Source organism: Artibeus jamaicensis, unplaced genomic scaffold, assembly GCF_021234435.1.
Source record: "Artibeus jamaicensis isolate MK-2021 breed Jamaican fruit bat unplaced genomic scaffold, CSHL_Jam_final contig_466, whole genome shotgun sequence".
Taxonomy (NCBI): domain Eukaryota; kingdom Metazoa; phylum Chordata; class Mammalia; order Chiroptera; family Phyllostomidae; genus Artibeus; species Artibeus jamaicensis.
The window spans coordinates 19,997,949-20,016,118 of record NW_026521844.1 but is presented as its reverse complement, the minus strand read 5'-3'; the positions used below and the strand labels follow the sequence as shown (position 1 = coordinate 20,016,118).

Sequence of the window (18,170 nt, the reverse complement as noted above, 5' to 3'; positions counted from 1 at the left end):
AGAAGTATATACCAGAAACCTATAGCCCATAATGTATCCAATGGTGAAATATTAGGCTCATTCCCTTTAGAGTCAAGGGCAAGACAAGCCTATCACTATCATCACACCCATCATTAATAAGGTTAGTAGACATGAAAAACACACACAAGGTATAAGTACTGAACTGTCAGAAACAAAACATTTGCTGTTGTTTATAAGATGATGACTATCTAAAGGGAAAAATCCTAGAGAATCTAAAAATGTTTAGCAGGCCTCGCAAGCCTGCTAAATATGAGATGAATATATAAGACATCAGTACTGCTTATACTAGCATAAAAGAGTTAGGAAATATAATTTTAAACAGGTATTTATCAGAGGAACAAAAATAATACCCCAGAAATAAATGTAACAAAAACTTGTATTACAACATTCAGGAAAAAAAGCTGTCATACTTTACTAAAAGACATACAACAATACCTAAAGTAGTGGAATAAAATATTGTTCACGGTAAGTGATACTAAATTGGTTTTTCCTCAAATATATTTCTAACAACAATTCCAAGAGGGCTTTTCCTAGTATTTGATGATCTAAACTTAAAATTTATATGGAGGAGGAAAAGCTGAAGGCAGACAAAAAGGTCATGATGAACAACAATATGAGGTGAGGAGAGGAGTCCATGTACCGGAATATCTTATACTGTCCTAATAACCCAGACAATGTGGTACTGGCATAGAGAATGATAAAGAGAACTAAAGAAGCTACAGAGCTCCTATCAAGCAATGAAAAACCGAGGACAGAGATATCACTCACTGAAGGATCAGTGGAAAAAGATGAGACTATTCAACAAATAATACTGAAACAAATGGGCATTTATGAGGAAAACCAAGAAATCTGATGCCTATCTCAAAGGCTATATATAAAATTATAAAGATGAATTTAAAGACTATGAAAGAGAAGTATCTATATAATTCTGATAAACCAGTCTGCCAAACTAAGATTAAAAAAGCACAAAACATAAAGAAAAAAATTATGCTTGACTACTGTAAACTTATCAAATTGTTTTAAAGGATACTATAAACAAAGGAAAAGCCACAAACTGGAAGAAGTTATTTATCACATATGTAGTCAAATACATTAGGAACTCTTAAAAATAAGAAAAAGACAGCATCCCAATAGAAAAGAGTAAAAAGCATGAATACGTAATTCACAAAGTAAATAAAAATGGCCAATAAATACATGAAAAATGCTCAACCCAATTAGCAATTTAAAATTTATATTTTGCAAATTAAAACCATCATGATCTAATACTTTACATCCACTAGACAAGTGTCAGCAATGATGTGTAGCGATGGATCTCATATAATGATGAAAGGATAAAACTAGTACAATCACTTTGGAAAACAACTTGGCACATTTGAGAAAGCTGAAGAACACAAGCTCCAATTTACATCACAACAAACCAGAGAACCCTTCCCCCCTGGTGGTACAGCAAGGTAGAGTGGGTGATTGTGGAAGTAGTATTTTATCTCTGACATTGTTTAAAACTCCCAGCATATGGTGATATTTTTAAAAGGTGGACTTTTAGTGGGCTTAACTGCCATACTTAAATTCTCTACAGCAATGCACCACGCTCTTGAGATCTGTACCCGGGATGTGCCACCCCATCCCCACTCTTTGGTTTACCACCTCCCATTCCCTCACACTGAGAGACACTACAAGAATGTTCAGCCCTCTTAATACAGAAAAAGAAAATAACCCAATTATTTAGCAACAAAGAATGGAGAAATGAATTACAGCCTAACCCTAGAGTGGTAAAAATGAAATCCATGTACCAGCATGGTTGAATCTCAGACACAACGCTGACGGGGGGGGGAGCGAATCACAGAACAACACAGATACAGCAAGACACCATTTCATAAAGTTCAAAAACAAGCAAAACTATCCTTTATGACTTCATACCTATAAATATAAAGACAATGAGGTCAAAATCAGAATGGGGGTTCCTTCAGGGTGCTTGGGACAATGTCAGGCAACAGTGCCTTGTGTTGGTGATGTGACCTTTTTTAGGTTTGATAATGGGCTTAAGGGTGTTATTGTGTTATTATGCTTAACAACTTAAATGTGTGCATATTCTTTTGTATATGATAACTATTTCATCATTCTCAAGAAGTAAAGAAGTAGGTTGGTAAGGAACAGATCAAATCACAGAATCAAAGTTTTTTGTTTTTAAAGACCAAGAGACATTTACTTGTAGAGAAAGGAAAATGGAACCAAAAGCAAACTGAAGAAACAAGAAATAAAAATAAAACAGCAAGTAGAGTCAATAAAAGCTGCTGTTTTAATTATGCTATGTTTTTTATTCATTACAGGTTATCTTTAGATTCATATAACTGTATCTTAGAAAAATTAGAAAAAGGAGGTCCTGGGAAAAAGAAACATAAAAGTTTAATCTTTCCCCAGTACAGTAAGAGCAGAGGAATACATTTCAAGCCACTGCAAACATCCAGAAGTCTCATTCGCTATGTAAATTAATACTAACGTGTCATTCTCTGTGAATGCCCCAGATACTATCACTCCTCAGACAAGCAGTAATATTCATGTTCTTAAATTAAGCCTTACCTGAAGAACCTGGTCAATAGAGGCAACTGGATTCAACATGATGAATAATATGAAAGCATACAAAGTAATCACAGACACGACAAAAAGATCTGAAAAATAAGATAAAACAGTTAAATCAGGAAGTTCCTTTATACAAAATGTTGTATAGCAACAACTGGTACACTGTCACTACTGTCCACCCTGAATTGGTTTTGAATGCCAAATGCTTCTATTCAGGTTGATGATATACATAAAGAATGCTCTATGTTATTTCCTAGAGTATAACACATCATTCAGGCCCAAAGGATACATTTATGTGATATCAAAATACACAGCATTTTAAGAAGTGAGAGACAGACCTTTATGGACATTTATTTGTATTTCTCCCAGATAGCTCCTATGTAAGATAATCAAGCCTATAAACAATTCACAAACAGGAGACTAGACTATGTATGGCAAAATGAGATAATCATTTAAACATGCATGCAATGACAATTACTGCTGATTGTAAAAATGCTGAATAACATTTATTTCAGTATTAGGTATGTTATAATCCTAAATAGAGGCCTTCTAAGTTGAAGGAAAGTATATTTCCATTATGTGAATTCCACTTTTTCATTTGACTTCTTCCCTGAAAATATTTCCACAGAAAATGTTAGCTAAAACCTAAAAACTGAGTTGATTATTTTAAATGTGGGCCACCCCTATGGCTGACTGTGAAAGCTAGAAATAGTAAATCCCACCCAACAGTACTTTGAATCACTTTTACAACTCGACAAAAACCCTTCTGCTCGTAGTCCTTTTATTAACTGTGTGTGCACGTGCACGCATGTGTATAAGCACACCCTTACACCACAAGCCACGAAGGAGGCTCAGGAATTTCCTGATTACATTGACAGGCCTCAACTTTCACCCCCTTTGTTTCTTTCATCTGGATATTTATTTACAAGTTCCTATTTGACATCAGCTTTAAACTCAAACTTTACTAAGACCAAAACTTTATCATGAAGACTTCATACTGGATAAAGGAGTCAATATCCTATATTAAATGAAGGGGTCTCAACAGTAGTATTAAATGTGGGAGTCATTTATAAATATTAACTTTATTAGTATGTTCAAAATTGTGGGCTAATATTTACTGTTCTATAAAACAGTTATAAACACACATATTGTTTTCTAGTAAATAAGTTATATAGTCATTTAAATAGCTATTGTGGTCAGTTAAAGAAAAAGTGTTTAGAAAAATGCCAGCTGTAAATACACACACACACACACACACACACACACACACACAAACTAAAAAGAAAAAAGACAAAAAGAAATGGTCAGAATACAAATGCCAAAGAGAGATGTAGAGAGAGAAGTACTTTTGCTCCAATAAAGTAAAGCCCATATTGAATGTTTTTCAAATTCTACTGCATTTTCACAGCTATAAGCAAAAATAGATTTGCAATCAAGTTCCTGGCGTGTTGCAAGATGAAAAAATTTACTCAGGCACAGAAACTTCTTACATCTACCTCAACACTGTTTCTCAAATCTTCCTGCTTTTCTCCTAGAGCAACCCCCTTTTATCATACCTCTAAAACTCTGCCGAGATCTCCATGCAAAGGAGAAAACAAATAATTGAATGTCCTCTATTTCTCCAGGGGGAGAAAAAGAGGCACTATTCATTTGACATGGGAGGTGGATAGCTGGCAGATTTATGTAATCACTCAAATAAAAGGACCAATAAGGACTTCAACCAAGAATGGAAAAATTCAGCTGTTCATTTTAGAGAGGTATGATTTTCCAGTGCACTATGCTTTCAACATCACTTCTGGCCTGGTCAGTAATTTGTAAGTAATCCTATCAGAGTGCAAGTACTCTTCACCAGAAAACAGCTACCAAAACAAATTCTGTGCTGGTAGTGATTTAGGGCCAGGGGAGTATGCTCCTTAAGTTAAATATTTAGATTGTTTTAGCTTCTGCCACAAAGCTTGTGAACACAAGCAAGTCATTCTGAGTCAAATTTTACCATAAAATGAAAATATGAGGGTCCTTTAGGAAAGAGTAGATTTAAGTACTTAAAATGCAACATAATATGTAAACTCAAGTTATCAAATATGTCCCAGCTTATGGCATTACAGATTTGTTAATGATACCAGATCCTTTCGATAGAATATGACACCAAAGTAAGGCACCATAAAGAATTTCCAAAGTAAGGCACCATAAAGAATTTCCTTCATATTTCCTTTAATGACTCAAAAACAAAACCGCACATCGAGTAGAAAAGCCCACAATACTTCTCTATAGTTGATACAGACCTCTCTCCTTTCTTCCTCAGAAATACTAACTAGGATCTCCTGACCTACAGCCACAAATTTCATCTCTTTATTCCCATGCCCCCCCCCTTACTCAGTTACTTGTCTTTTAGAAGACCACCTGCAGGGCTGCTAGATAACTGCGCCCATCAGTTCAGGCATGGCGGGCGAACAGGAAAATGATACATAGGCCAAGAGTAGGAGAGATAGTAGCAGTTAAGTAATAATGCCTTCACAGACTAAGAAAAGATACAGATTTCACAAGCAGTCGACTGGGATCAAATAAGAAATTGGCAAAAACTGAAGCCAAAATCCTAAGAAATCACATGTAGTCAAACAATATAACTGAGCTAAGCTAGGGTTAAAAATGGGTAACCACAGACTGAAATTAGATTTTACTTAGAATCAAATAGAACCACTGGAAGACAGCCAAAAGCTCTAGAGAGAATGACTTAAATGTCTAAGATCGACTTTTTAAAAATAATAATCTCAAGACTGATTTAATAGATTACATTGTTTGGATACAGAGAACAGCAACTAGCAAGCACTAACAAAGAACTATTAACTGTCTACTCTGTAAGTGAAAATAAAAAGCTGTCAGCTCTTGTAAAGCCTTAATCTTTCCCCACTCATTTCCTTCTGTATTTATACTTTACATTGTACATTACTTTATTTTAGTCATTTCTTTTCTTTCCTGCTTTTCTTTCTTTATTTATCAGTATTCCAAGATTAGGGAACTCTACAGACAAAAAGATGTGAAAATCAGCAAAATATGCCTCTGTTGCCTTTCCTGCTCCCATTGGATTTTTTGGGAGGCATGTTCATGACAGCATGCCCTTCACTTATCCACTCACAGACATGCGCCAGCCACTTAAGAACAAAGGCTTTGTGGCTATATTTCTGCTGAAGTATAATTTTTAATACATATTTTAAAAGCATAGTCCTGTGGTCAACAATTAAGTTTTATTATTTAAGTCAATCTGCAATTAAAAGGGAATACAAAATACCTAAGCCTTTAATTTTTTTGAAGTTTCCCAAATATTATAATATAGAAGATACATTTTAAAAATAGGCTACCAACAGTTCCTCACTCTTTTTTTTGTTGTTGGAGAACTTATACAGGGTGGATTTACTTAGATCTTTAAAACCAACTTTTTCTGATGTGGCTATCGTAATTTACTAACCAATCTGAACATCAGTTTTCATTATACAAAGAAAGCACTTTTCCTTGATAGATGTTTTAGCTATCCTTGGGCATGCTCAGTACTTCCTTGAAATTTAAGAAATATTAAACTAAAAATAAAGCATGGATATCAATGTCAAGTACTAAGTTCACTGTATAATAAGTTTAATTATAGAGAGTGCTATAGTGATACATCTTCTATGGAAGGCTTTTGTCCTACAACACAGTTCTACAGGATTGTCAGTAACACAGTTTCTAATTGTTAGAAAATGATCAGTTTTCTAAAAAAAAGGTCAACACACACTTTAATATTATAGATACTTATATTTGAACAGTCTTACCTGTCCAAATACAAAGTAATGAAGCCTGCCATGCAAACCACATTGGGTATAAGTATAAAACAAGGTAATGTATGTGAAAAAACCTTGTAAACTCTAACATGAGATGGAGATGCTAGCAGCTGTCATTCCCATGACACGTCAGAATCTGTGAACTAACATTTTGCTAACCAGACACTGGCATTTCTTCACAACCACAGCAAAAAAGTAACCACTATTCACTCCAAGATGCTGCCATAGTCTTAAGTTCTATTACAGAAAAAAAAAGAAATGTTGTTCCATATGTTAATTAGTATATTCTCAATTAAAAAATAAAACTGGCAATTTGCACAAGGAAACTGACTTTTTTCCATAAACCATAATTCTGATCAATCAAAATGCTATGGCAGCATGAATGGACCTGGAGAAGTATTTTGCTAAGTGAAATAAGCCAGTCAGAGGAAGACAAATACTGTATGATCTCACTTGTATGTAGACTCTAATGAACAAAATAAACTAGCAAAGCAGAAACAGACTCAAAAATACAGAGAACAGACAGCTGTCGGAGGGGAGAGGGGTTGGGGTGTTGGGTGAAGGGGTTTAAAAAAAACCCAAAGCTACAGAAAACAGTATGGTGGCTATCAGAGGGAAAAGGGGTGGACGGATGAGGAAGAAGGCAAAGCGGGGGATAAATGGTAGCGGAAAGAGACTTGACTATGGGTGGTGAGCACACAATGCAGTATGAAGATGATGTGTTATAGAACTGTACACTTGAAACCTGCATGGTTTTATTAACCAATGTCACCCCAATAAATTTAATTTTAAAACATTTAATTTTTAAAAATGCTATGGCAGATAAGTCTATGAGGCCCAAGTCTCCATCCTATGTGTCCCTTCTGCAGGATGCAAAGGGCATGGAAGTGAAGAATTCCAGGTGAACACCGGCTGCACCAGTGTCAGAAACAAGGAACAGGCAGGACCACCCGAAGCAAAGTGTAACACCCTTTGTTCCAACTGAGGAGCCTCTGTTCCTGCTCCTAATTCTAACTCTTTGCAATGGACTGTGAAAATAAAAGTTAGAGCCAGAACTAAGAGAATGTGAAAACCAGGAATATTTAGAACTGGTGGCTTTAACTTTAAACTTAGTGTAGAAGCTAACATGAAAACAGAACAGTAAACATATAAATCACAATTTTCACTCTAGTCTTCTTATAGTATTTTTAAAGAAAATAAGCAAGATGGAAACCGTAATAAATGTCAAACCTACAATTCTTGTAGCAAGGTTGCCTGAAGGGTTTTCCTTTTGAAAAGGCAATTGCCACTATGAGGTACTGAAAACTGGAGATAAAAAACACTGTGGTATTTTCATAATTTTGTATATTATGTGGATCATCTTCAGTTTCATTGTACAAATGTGAGGAATTCCCATATAGGCTTCCTGTTGTATTACAAGCACTAAAACACACAAAAAATATTTAAATTACTAAATGCAATACCAATTTCCCAAAAGAAAACAATTTTACCTTACCTGCTTTAAGTCACTATTATAAAATAAATAGAAATAAGGTAATAGCAAAAGCTCCAACAATATTAAGCTAAGAGATACAGACCAGGTAGAACACTGAGGGGTTTTTTTTTCACTTTAGCCACATTCCAATCAGTGAAAAACTTAGAAGAGGCTTTATTATTAAAAAGCCCCTATAGCACTGGCTGGTGTAGCTCAGTGGATTGAGCACAGGCTGTGAACCAAAGGGTTGCAGTTCAATTCCCAGTCAGGGCACATGCCTGGGTCGCAGGCCAGGTCCCCAGTGGGGGCCATGTGAGAGGCAACCACACACTAATGTTTTTCTCCCTTTCTCCTTCCCTTCCCCGCTCTCTAAAAAAAATAAATAAATAAAAAGAAATAAAATATTCAAAAAGCCCCTCTAGCTTTTTTAATTTTCTAATTTTAGCATAGTAAGGATAAACAGATCTTGGGTTTGACCTTGGCTCTACCACTTTTTAGCTGTAACTGAGAAAATATTATTTAATTCCTGAGCCTGTTATCCTGACCTGTAAGTGTGGACACCACCTGCTCATTCACAGGGTCACTGTCGGGAATGAGTCAAGTAACATATGTAAATGTGCAGCAACGCACTTGGCACTGAGATGGTCTTCAGTATTCTCCAGCTATGGCTCTCTCTTTTCTACCTCTAGGGGGGCAAAACTGTCAAATGTACATAGGTCCAGTATGAGAAGTCCCCAGTATCTATTATTAAAACAGCCATAACAAGCACAGTCAAGTAGTAACAAAATGTTAATGTGCTACAAATCTGGAAAGATTCTTAAGAAAAATCCCACCTATTCCTTTTCATCCACAGTGTTTATATTTACATATAAGCAAGCAGTAATATTAAGTTTCTAAAACCTTTAAAAACTTTTAAAAATGAGCAATCTCCCTCAATCAACTAATGTTTGCACCTGAACATTTAAATCTACAAAATTACCTTAGTGACTTGCTTGTATGTATAATTAATTAATGTTATCATGATCTGTGAACTGTAGACTCTACCTTTAAAAAATACTTCTAAAAAAAAAAGAATTTAGGTTTTAAAATGTCATTTCCTAAACGGGGGTTAGGAAAGTTAGACACACCCACATTCTGGGTTTAGAAGAGACCCTAATGATTAATTTCAATGTTCTCATTTTCAGATAAGGAAAGCAAGATATATAAAGTCAAATACAGGCCAAATTACTTAAGTGTGTAATCACACTGCATGCAAAACTTTTATATAATTTTTTTATGTACATGTATATTACACATACTTTACATAAATTTTTAAATGGATTGACCAACTTACTCTGACTGTGGATGCCATACTTCATACCAAGGCTGCTGCTTGACCCAAAAAAACCCCAAAGATTGAAACGCAATGCAGATGATGATCTGAGACAAAACGGAGAAGAGCAGAGCTCCCGATATGAGGCCTGACGGCGGTCTTTGTGCCACAAGCTCCTTCCACGCAGGATTTAAACTCACTATGTTGAGAATAAAAAGATGAAAGGTTTGTAGCTAACTTAATTTGTCACTATAAAATAAATAAGCAGATTCATTTAGGAACTTAAAAAATTTGCTTTTGTCTAATGAATGTTTCATATGAAAAATGTCCAAAAACCAAGCCAGATGTCCATAAGTAATCTGTAAATGGAAACAATTTAAGCTTTTCCAAAAATGATTCAGGAGTCCTTTTTAAATTAGTCTAATGAAATTCAAAGGAAACATTAATACAAGTAAAAAGAATATTAAATATAAGCATACAGACTAAGATTAATCACCACCCTGTATGTTTAACTAAGAACTTATTTTTAAATTCTTAATTGCAAAACTAAAGTTAAATTACTATATATTTCTTCCTCTTAATAAGACATTAACAAGGTTTGAAGCAATATAAATATAACAGTAACATTAAAAAAGGCTTTGATTACTTATTAAACTGGTATCCACCGAGTGTCTTCCACTTTCAAGTTACCATTTGTTTCTTTGTACATAAATAATCTGCATATTGAGACTATGTAAAAAATTTCTTTCCTCATCAAACTTTTACTCACTAGTTTTAGCATCCATTCAAGACTGTCTAAGTAAATCATTCTCAACCAACATGATTTTGCCCCCAGGCTACATCTAACAATGTGTGAAGGTACTTTTGGCTGTTGCAACTTGGAGAGTGTGTTACTGCATCTAGTTGGATAGAGATCAGAGATGCTGGTAGCATCCCTCACAATAAAAAAAAAAAGTTACCTGGCCTAAGCCCTGGCTGGTGTAGCTCAGTAGATTGAGCATGGGCTTCGAACCAAGGGGTTACCAGTTTGATTCCCAGTCAGGGCACATGCCTAGGTTGTGGGCCAGGTCCCCAGTGGGGGCCAAATGACAGGCAACCACACATTCATGTTTCTCTCCCTCTCTTTCCCCCTCCCTTCTTTCTCTCTAAAGATAAATAAATAAAATATTTTTTAAAACCCCACACTTTCCTTTTGGGGAAAAAAAGATTTACCTGGCCTAAAATGTCAGTAAGACCTGGCAGGATCTTTCCATGGTTTAAGTCCTTCATTCCTTCTGTATTTATTAGTTAGCATTTACTGTAAGGAAGAACTTTTCCTTCTCTCCCATTTATTCACTCATTTATTCCTTTGTTTACTGCCTGTCTGCCTGCCAGTATGAACTTGTAAATTTTTATTTGATTAAATGGGTCAGATCCTATTACCATCATTATTTATTTTGACGTGAACATCACCAATACTAGAAAAAAAAAACATCTTCTGTCTCCTTATAAGATGTATGTAGAAGGAATGCCTATGATATTCCCACCAGGAATTTATAGCCCAAGTCTAACGAGAATACATCAGAACTGTCACAAGGCCTTCCAAAAAAGGCTGATGCAATATTCTGGATTAAAGAATTTAATCTGGATTTAGTCCAATATTCTGGACTAAACAGACATGATAATTACATGAAGTCTGTGAACCTTGATTAGATCCTGGGCTAGGGAACTAGGGAAAAAGGTATAAAGGACATTATTAGAACATATGACAAGACATATGAATATCAGCTGTAAATAATAGTATCAACATTAAATTTCCTTTATTTGTAATTGTGTTTAATTATATAATAGAATGGCCTTGCTTTTAGGCAACATGCTAAAATATTCAGAGGGAAAGGGGCAAAATAACACAAACTTATTCTTAAATAGTTCAGAAAGAGTGAAGAGAGAAAATAAATGAGGCAAAATATAAGCTATTGGTAATAAAGGGAATATTCACAAGAAATCCAGAAAGGTATACACAGTATTATGATTACTGATACAAATTTATCAAAGTTTAATAAGTCACATTAGAATTTCATATGCTTTGAAATCAGTAACAAAACAAAATACTCACTTGTAAATACCACCACCAAAATGATTGCCAGATCAATGAAGAGAAACTGGAAATCTCCTAGGTTACTTAACACCTACAGAAGTAATTTTTAAAATCATAATTAGTTTTCAGGAACTATTTTCATATCACTTTTTTCTGGTTTTAGTTTTTCCACCCCTGCTAATTATTACTACTAAGTGGTACTTGGACCTGCTGAAAAAGTTAAATACATTTGCCATTCAAATCAGTGAAATATAATGTATTTGCAAACATTCAGTTTAATGTATTAGTATAAAAGGCATCTCCTTGCAATTCATTCAATAAAAATCTTTCAAAAGTTTTCTGGCAAGAGGAAAACACAAACTTTTACTCACAATATTCAATATCCTTGAATATTAGTATCTTGAAGTCTCCTTAATATCTAACAACATCCCTCCTGATACTATCTACAAATTATCAAAAAGTATAATTTCACAAAGATGCCTTGGAATGTCACGGATGTTCGTTTAGACTCACAGGGGTGTCCAACCTTTTGGCATCTCTGCACCACACTGGAAAAAGAAGAGTTGTCTTGGGCCACATATTAAATACACAGACACTAACAAAAACTGATGAGCAAAAAAACAGTTTTAAGTACATTTATGTTTTTGTGTTGGGCTGCATTCATAGCCATCCTGGGCTGAATGCTGCCTGCAGGCTGGACACTCCAGACAGAGATATGTCTAAAGTAAGATCACTTCAAGTATAAAATCAGATGGAGTACCTAAGGACACCACTGTCCAAGCTTTTTCTCCAAACTCATAATATCCTACAACTATGGCTGAAACATCATTTCTCATTCTGGACTTTTCCTGTAAATCTATTGCAAAGTTAACTGTACTTCTAAAATATGTCACAGCTTGACATTTGGAAGAATTCTAAGAGAGATGTCCAATCTGTGCTAAAGGCAAAAAACAAACAATCATCTTTTACTCACAAGATTCAGCCCTAGTTGTTGGCCTTAAGGAAAATGTTATTCCATATTAATGAGATTTTTCAATTTGCTACACAAAACATAGTAGCAAACTACAGAAACATTCATAGCTACTTAAGTAAGTTCCATAATTAATGGATGCATTCAAAATCAAACATATAGGCTCAAATCTTAATTTAAATGTTTTTAACACTAAGTGCCCTCTCTGTAAGAAATATCAGTACTCACGGAATACAGTAGAGTAACACTGAAGTATTGTATAATGCTGTACAAAGCCATAAATTTAAACACACAGAAGGAAGTCATTAAAGCAGCACGGCCTTCCCTGTGAAAACAAATGTTGGCGTGTGAATAAGGCATTTTAAACTCCTCCCCCAAACCACAATCATATCTTGACAGATGAACATCTACATTCAACAGTTACAATAAAGCACATTTCTACCCAAAGAACTAAGCCAAAACAGAACTGCAAGAGATAGGGAATAAAAGTCAATCTATCGCTAATAAGTAACATAAAATATACCAAACATATTCACATCAGTTTCTATGATAAATTTATTTTCTTTAATTAAAGCAAGCAATAGAGGTTCTGGGAAAATTTTCAATTCGTACTACCTGATAAGGTTTGGCACACAGGAAATACTAGGAGTTTTGGAGGTAAAGGGAGATGCCACTGAAGCCTCGAGCTCTGATAAGGAAATGCCTCCATGCGCCCTCTTCAGAGCCTAAAAGTTTGAAAAAGGAAACTGGCTGAGTTTTGTGAATGTGCCTTAGATGAGTAAAGAAGAAACTATAAATCACAAAATTGTACTTACACCACAATCATTTGCACCATCACCACACATCCCAACAAAGTAACTAGGAAACAAAAATTAAGATTTTGATTAATTTCTTAAAATATACAATATTTAATTAAAGATTTCTCTAATATAGTATTATGGGGAGCTAAGAAACCAAGATTTTCCCAGTGAAACAAACAAATCTTTTCATTACAATGACCACAGGTGTGTTGCTTTGCGAACAGCACCGGCCTGCATCTCAAATGACCTTGGTATTGTCCTTTTTCTGTCACAAGATGGACAAATCAGTTTCTCATTTTGACATCTCAATCTCCTTTTGGTTCACAGCCCAGCACTCAATCCACTTGAGCCACACAAGCCAGGGCCCCTTAACTGCCTCATCTTTAGAGCAAAGTACTTGGGCTTGCATAGACTTTAGACACTTACTTTAGGGCTATCAGTAAAGAGTTCTCCCTTAAAAACTTGAAACATAATAATTTACTAAAACTATACAGTCATTTCTGTCAAACCGAAATGAATGAACTCTACCTCACAGATTACCCAGAAAAGAAATTGTCGCTATTATACTTCAGCTGCAAGATCCTACATGAACACATAAGCCTCTTTTAAATAGACAAAGTTATCACCTACCTAATAGGGGACAATATTATACATGTGAAATATTAGTTATTAATACTTTTGGGGGGTTGAAAATGAAACAATTCAATTTTAAGAAAACACAAGCACACCAATACTTACTCTACATTTTGCAGTGCTTCTATCAATTGTGTCTTCTGATCAGGTGCCATACGAGCAAACACGGTGCCATGCAACATCAACTGGAAAAAATATGAATTTCTTTAAAATACTGTTAACGATGTATTCATGTGAATGAATACACAAACCCAAATCACTAACCTTAGGAACGAGGTCTTGAAAATGCTCCAGTATCACTGAAAATGATTTTCCATTCATGGCAAAATGAAAACGAGTCACCTGAAGATCCTCTAAGCTATTATGGGCCAATTTAATTGGAATAGCCTGTGTATATGACATTCAGAACAATATTTAGGTAGCCAAACCAAGTAACACTACCTTATTTTAAAAATAGTTGACCCAAAACTAAATTCTTTCATCTGATATTTTAAGACACTGAGAGTTTAACATTTATTGAAAGTAAAGGGAAACACAATTTTAAGGGGATTTATGTTTATTAAAAATGAAAAATTTAAAGAAGGCTAAATATCTGCTTCAATTTGAAATGACCCATGAACTGAATATTACTGCCCACGTGCATCATTTATCACTACTTTTTTAAAAAATATTTTTATATCACTACTTTTAAAATAGGATAAATGTTTGGAATTCGTATACTTAAAATTGTGCTTCTCAACTTTATCTATCAAAATTTAAACATTGAGATTCCTGACTCTAATGATTCAGAAACCCAGGCTTCTGTTTTTGTTTGCTTTTTGTTTTGCTGTATTTTAATGTACCACATTTTATTTCTTTAGACTAAAGTTAAAACAAGCAAGCTACAAAAGCGAAAACTCATCTTGACATTACCTCCGAGTTAATTGCTAATGAATTACTGCACTGTGTTAGGGAGTCTGCATAATGCCAATTGATCTTGGCCACTTTTCCATCCTTTGGAGGTAACGCTTCAGCAATAATAACTTTATCCTGAGGTAGTATCATTCCACAGTCTCTGGCCACAGAGACAGCAGTCAACATGTTGTCACCTAATTTTCAAAATATTGAAAACACATAAAAATTAAAATAGGAATATAAATGTATTAACCAACAAGTACTTATTCAGAATTTACTAGGGTCCCCCCCCCACATAGGCTGAGCAAAATGAAGATAATGTATGGTCTTTACTCTTGGAGCTTAAAAGTAATAAAATCAGAACATACTTATCAAAGAAAGCCTCAAATAACTCATGCATATATATACTGAATAGTTGGAACCTTCTAACCCACAATTTTTAAAACCAAATACATTCTCGATCTTTTTGAGCCATTCACTAGCAGTGCCCATTCAATACCTGGCACAGTGCTACATGCGGAGCAGGTGCTCAATGAATACTTGTTGAAATAACCTAGGAGTGACTGGTGATCCGTACAAGAATACTCAAGTAGTATCACAGAAAAAGAAAAAAAGAATGAATTACAAAAGGAAGACTACACAAAACTAAAAGATAAGCAAGACAGTAAGAATATAATCTTTACAAAATGTAAAGAGAAGCAAGACAGGAAACTTCTTAGTCATGAGAAAGAAAAAAAGAGCAGCACTATACGGACGAGATCAAGAGAAGAAAATATCAGCTTACAGGAGAAGCTGGCAAAGGCCTTGGGAGCCCACTGCTATCAGAACTGAGGGGCAACGTTACTTTTTCCCCAAACTCCCACACTCTTTTTCCAAGGGTGCCTCCCTGTGACCAGGTAGACCCCTTGGGACAACAAAACCACAGTCAGTCGTGGCAGAGAAAGAGGGGAAAGAGACAGAGATGGAAAGTGCTCTGAAGGCATCATAAAAACCAAGAACTGCTGGGACACTAATAAATTTAGTTCTTGAGCTCTATAGTAATAAGTATGCTACCAGTTGAATCTCACAGTCTAAAGCATGAAAATGTGTTCAGGCCTTTACCACATAAGTCTTGCTGAACACATAAATGCCATAAGTGAATATCTTTTAAGTGAACATATTAAAAAAAAAGATTTTATCTACTTTTAGAGAGAGGAGAAGGGAAAGGGAAAGAAAGGGAGAGAAATATCAGTGTGTGGTTGCCTCTCACACACCCCTCACTGGGGACCTGGCCCGCAACCCAGGCATGTGCCCTGACTGGGAATTGAACTGGCAAGCCTCTGGTTCACAGGCCTGCGCTCAATCCACTGAGCTACATCACCCAAGGCTATAAGTGAATACCTTAATTCTGATTATTTACTAAGAAAAAAAAATACTCAGAGCTGCCACTATTTCACATAGCTAAGGAATGGCAACTATCTAATATTATCAATACTACTATAACAACAGGAGGATCAGTCAGCTATAGTAGTTATACTCTATAAACAGAATTTGTTAGACCTCAAAAGGGTATTGCAAAGTTATCTTATACCTTGAAAAATATTCAGAGCTGAAACAGGGCAATGTAGGATGGAGCCACTATATAACAGGCTTTTACAATGAACTGATCATTCCTCAGTATTATATATCTTAAACTCAGAGTCACACTCAATTTTTTCTGTGTCCTTTTATAAAGTCTAACCTGTGACCATGACAGTGCGAATGTTGGCTTTATGCAAGTCTTCAAGTACTGCAGGGGTTTCTTGCTTTAATTTGTTCTGCATTATAATTAATCCCATAAAATCCATGTTGTTTTCAATGGCATCTCTACAGAAAAAGAAATTTTAACACATAATGGTTTAGTCAAGAGAATAGGTTATTTTCTCTTTATAGTGATAAAGTGACTTAAAATATCCATAAATTATAAACCAAGACATTTCATATACAGAAATAAACCCTACATGTTTGAGTTCAGCATCTCAAAAATTTTCAACCTGGAAAAACAATTAATTCCCAAGAAATACATTTTGAAATTAAATTTCCTCCATTTAAATGCAGGAATGTAGGAATCATTTGGAAAGGTATAGTTGCTTTTCATATCCCCAGATGGGACCTGGGAACCAGTCCCCACACAGATATCAAGGGAGAACTGTATACCTTAATAAGACACTAAACACTTGTAGTATTAAGGAATGTTCATCTTATGTCCTACAAACCAAATTAGCAAGCACAAATAAATCTGTTTTTACTGTCCCCATACAACATACCCTAACTTCAATAAAAGTAAAAAAGAAAAAAAAAACCCTGTCCCATAAGCACATTTGATATAATCATACTACATTCATTTTCAAGTTTTTGGTGAATTTTATAAAATTCTCGATCAACTTGTTGATCCCTGAAGTGTGATCTAAGAAACATTAGCAATCCAACAAGATCTACTTGGAATCCACAGATAAGTCTTTTGGAATATTTATTCATGTTCAATAGTTACCAAGATGCTATTCTGTCAGATAGCTGACTATATAATGAATGCATCAAGTATATGGTAGTCACTGGGATGTCAAAGATGAAAGAAAAGGCATGATCTCTACTCTCAATATGCTTTTGTGAGGAAACAGACAAGCAAGCAAGGGATGCATGAGAAAATAATATGCACTTCAGCACTATAATGGAGATGAAGTCTGTTCAGTGATGGTTGTGTTAAGAAATCTATAGGTACCAAAATTAAATAAGAGATTTTTTTCCAATGGAGAAAGGGAGCTTGAGATTAGGGATCAAAATTTCAGACCTGCGGTAACCAACTGGTTTTTCTACATAAAATTTAACAAAAGTCCTTTACATAGCTATACACCTAAACATCTTCAGAATGTATTTTATAACAATGGGTACTAAAGGGGTTAAAAAGTAGAAAACTTAACACAAATGATATTAATGGTGACAACAGAAGAAAGCAAGCCTTGAAACCTAAAAACGCAATTCAAAGCACAAAGCTCTACAAACGTGGAACTACTCAGTAGTCAAAAGCACTGCAGCCATTTTCCTATGAGGTACTAGCAGTTTCTGGCTGCAGCTGGTTTCCTAACTTTCCTATGACACAGGTCATGGAAATTTTGCCCTCTCTTGAATGAACAGTACAATATTTAATTTGAGATACAAAGGTTCAACCTAGTCTCAGAAGGCATAATGAAAACACAGAGAAGGTCTCAGTTGAAGGAGGAGAATGAAGGGGAGCACAGAGAGAAAAGTTGATAGGGAAGGACAGGGTATTCTGTGTAGAAGAAATAGCCTATCCGAGGGCATTCGTGTGTGGTCACCAAAGTGTGACAGTTCTGCCACAACTGGTGAAGTTGCATCTTGAAATCCTAGGTGAAAAGGGATGTCTCACTAAACATGCTCAAGTACTACATTCAACTCATTACTTCTTTGAAGGGAAATAGCAAAATGTGAAGCTGTAGAGAAGAAAAAAAAATCCTAATATGCCCTACATAGGAATCAGGATATAATATTTTACATTTTGGCTCTGAATCATGCATATGTATCAGATTACCTAGTTGTTGCTTTTTTTGGGGGGGGAGGACATTC

At 35.2% G+C, this 18,170-nt stretch overlaps 1 protein-coding gene across 1 annotated transcript in view; it reads right to left on the bottom strand.

Annotated features, from left to right (window-relative positions):
* Positions 1 to 18,170, bottom strand: part of ATP13A3 (ATPase 13A3) — an 86,347-nt gene that overhangs the window by 14,648 nt on the left and 53,529 nt on the right. Inside the window, exons 21-31 of the mRNA XM_053667211.1 lie at positions 16,291 to 16,415; positions 14,589 to 14,764; positions 13,941 to 14,063; positions 13,782 to 13,861; positions 13,059 to 13,101; positions 12,859 to 12,968; positions 12,472 to 12,568; positions 11,292 to 11,364; positions 9,218 to 9,395; positions 7,645 to 7,832; positions 2,599 to 2,687 (exon numbers count right to left, since the gene is read on the bottom strand). Coding sequence (XP_053523186.1) covers positions 2,599 to 2,687; positions 7,645 to 7,832; positions 9,218 to 9,395; positions 11,292 to 11,364; positions 12,472 to 12,568; positions 12,859 to 12,968; positions 13,059 to 13,101; positions 13,782 to 13,861; positions 13,941 to 14,063; positions 14,589 to 14,764; positions 16,291 to 16,415 — 1,282 coding nt within the window. The remainder of the gene's footprint in view (positions 1 to 2,598; positions 2,688 to 7,644; positions 7,833 to 9,217; positions 9,396 to 11,291; positions 11,365 to 12,471; positions 12,569 to 12,858; positions 12,969 to 13,058; positions 13,102 to 13,781; positions 13,862 to 13,940; positions 14,064 to 14,588; positions 14,765 to 16,290; positions 16,416 to 18,170) is intronic.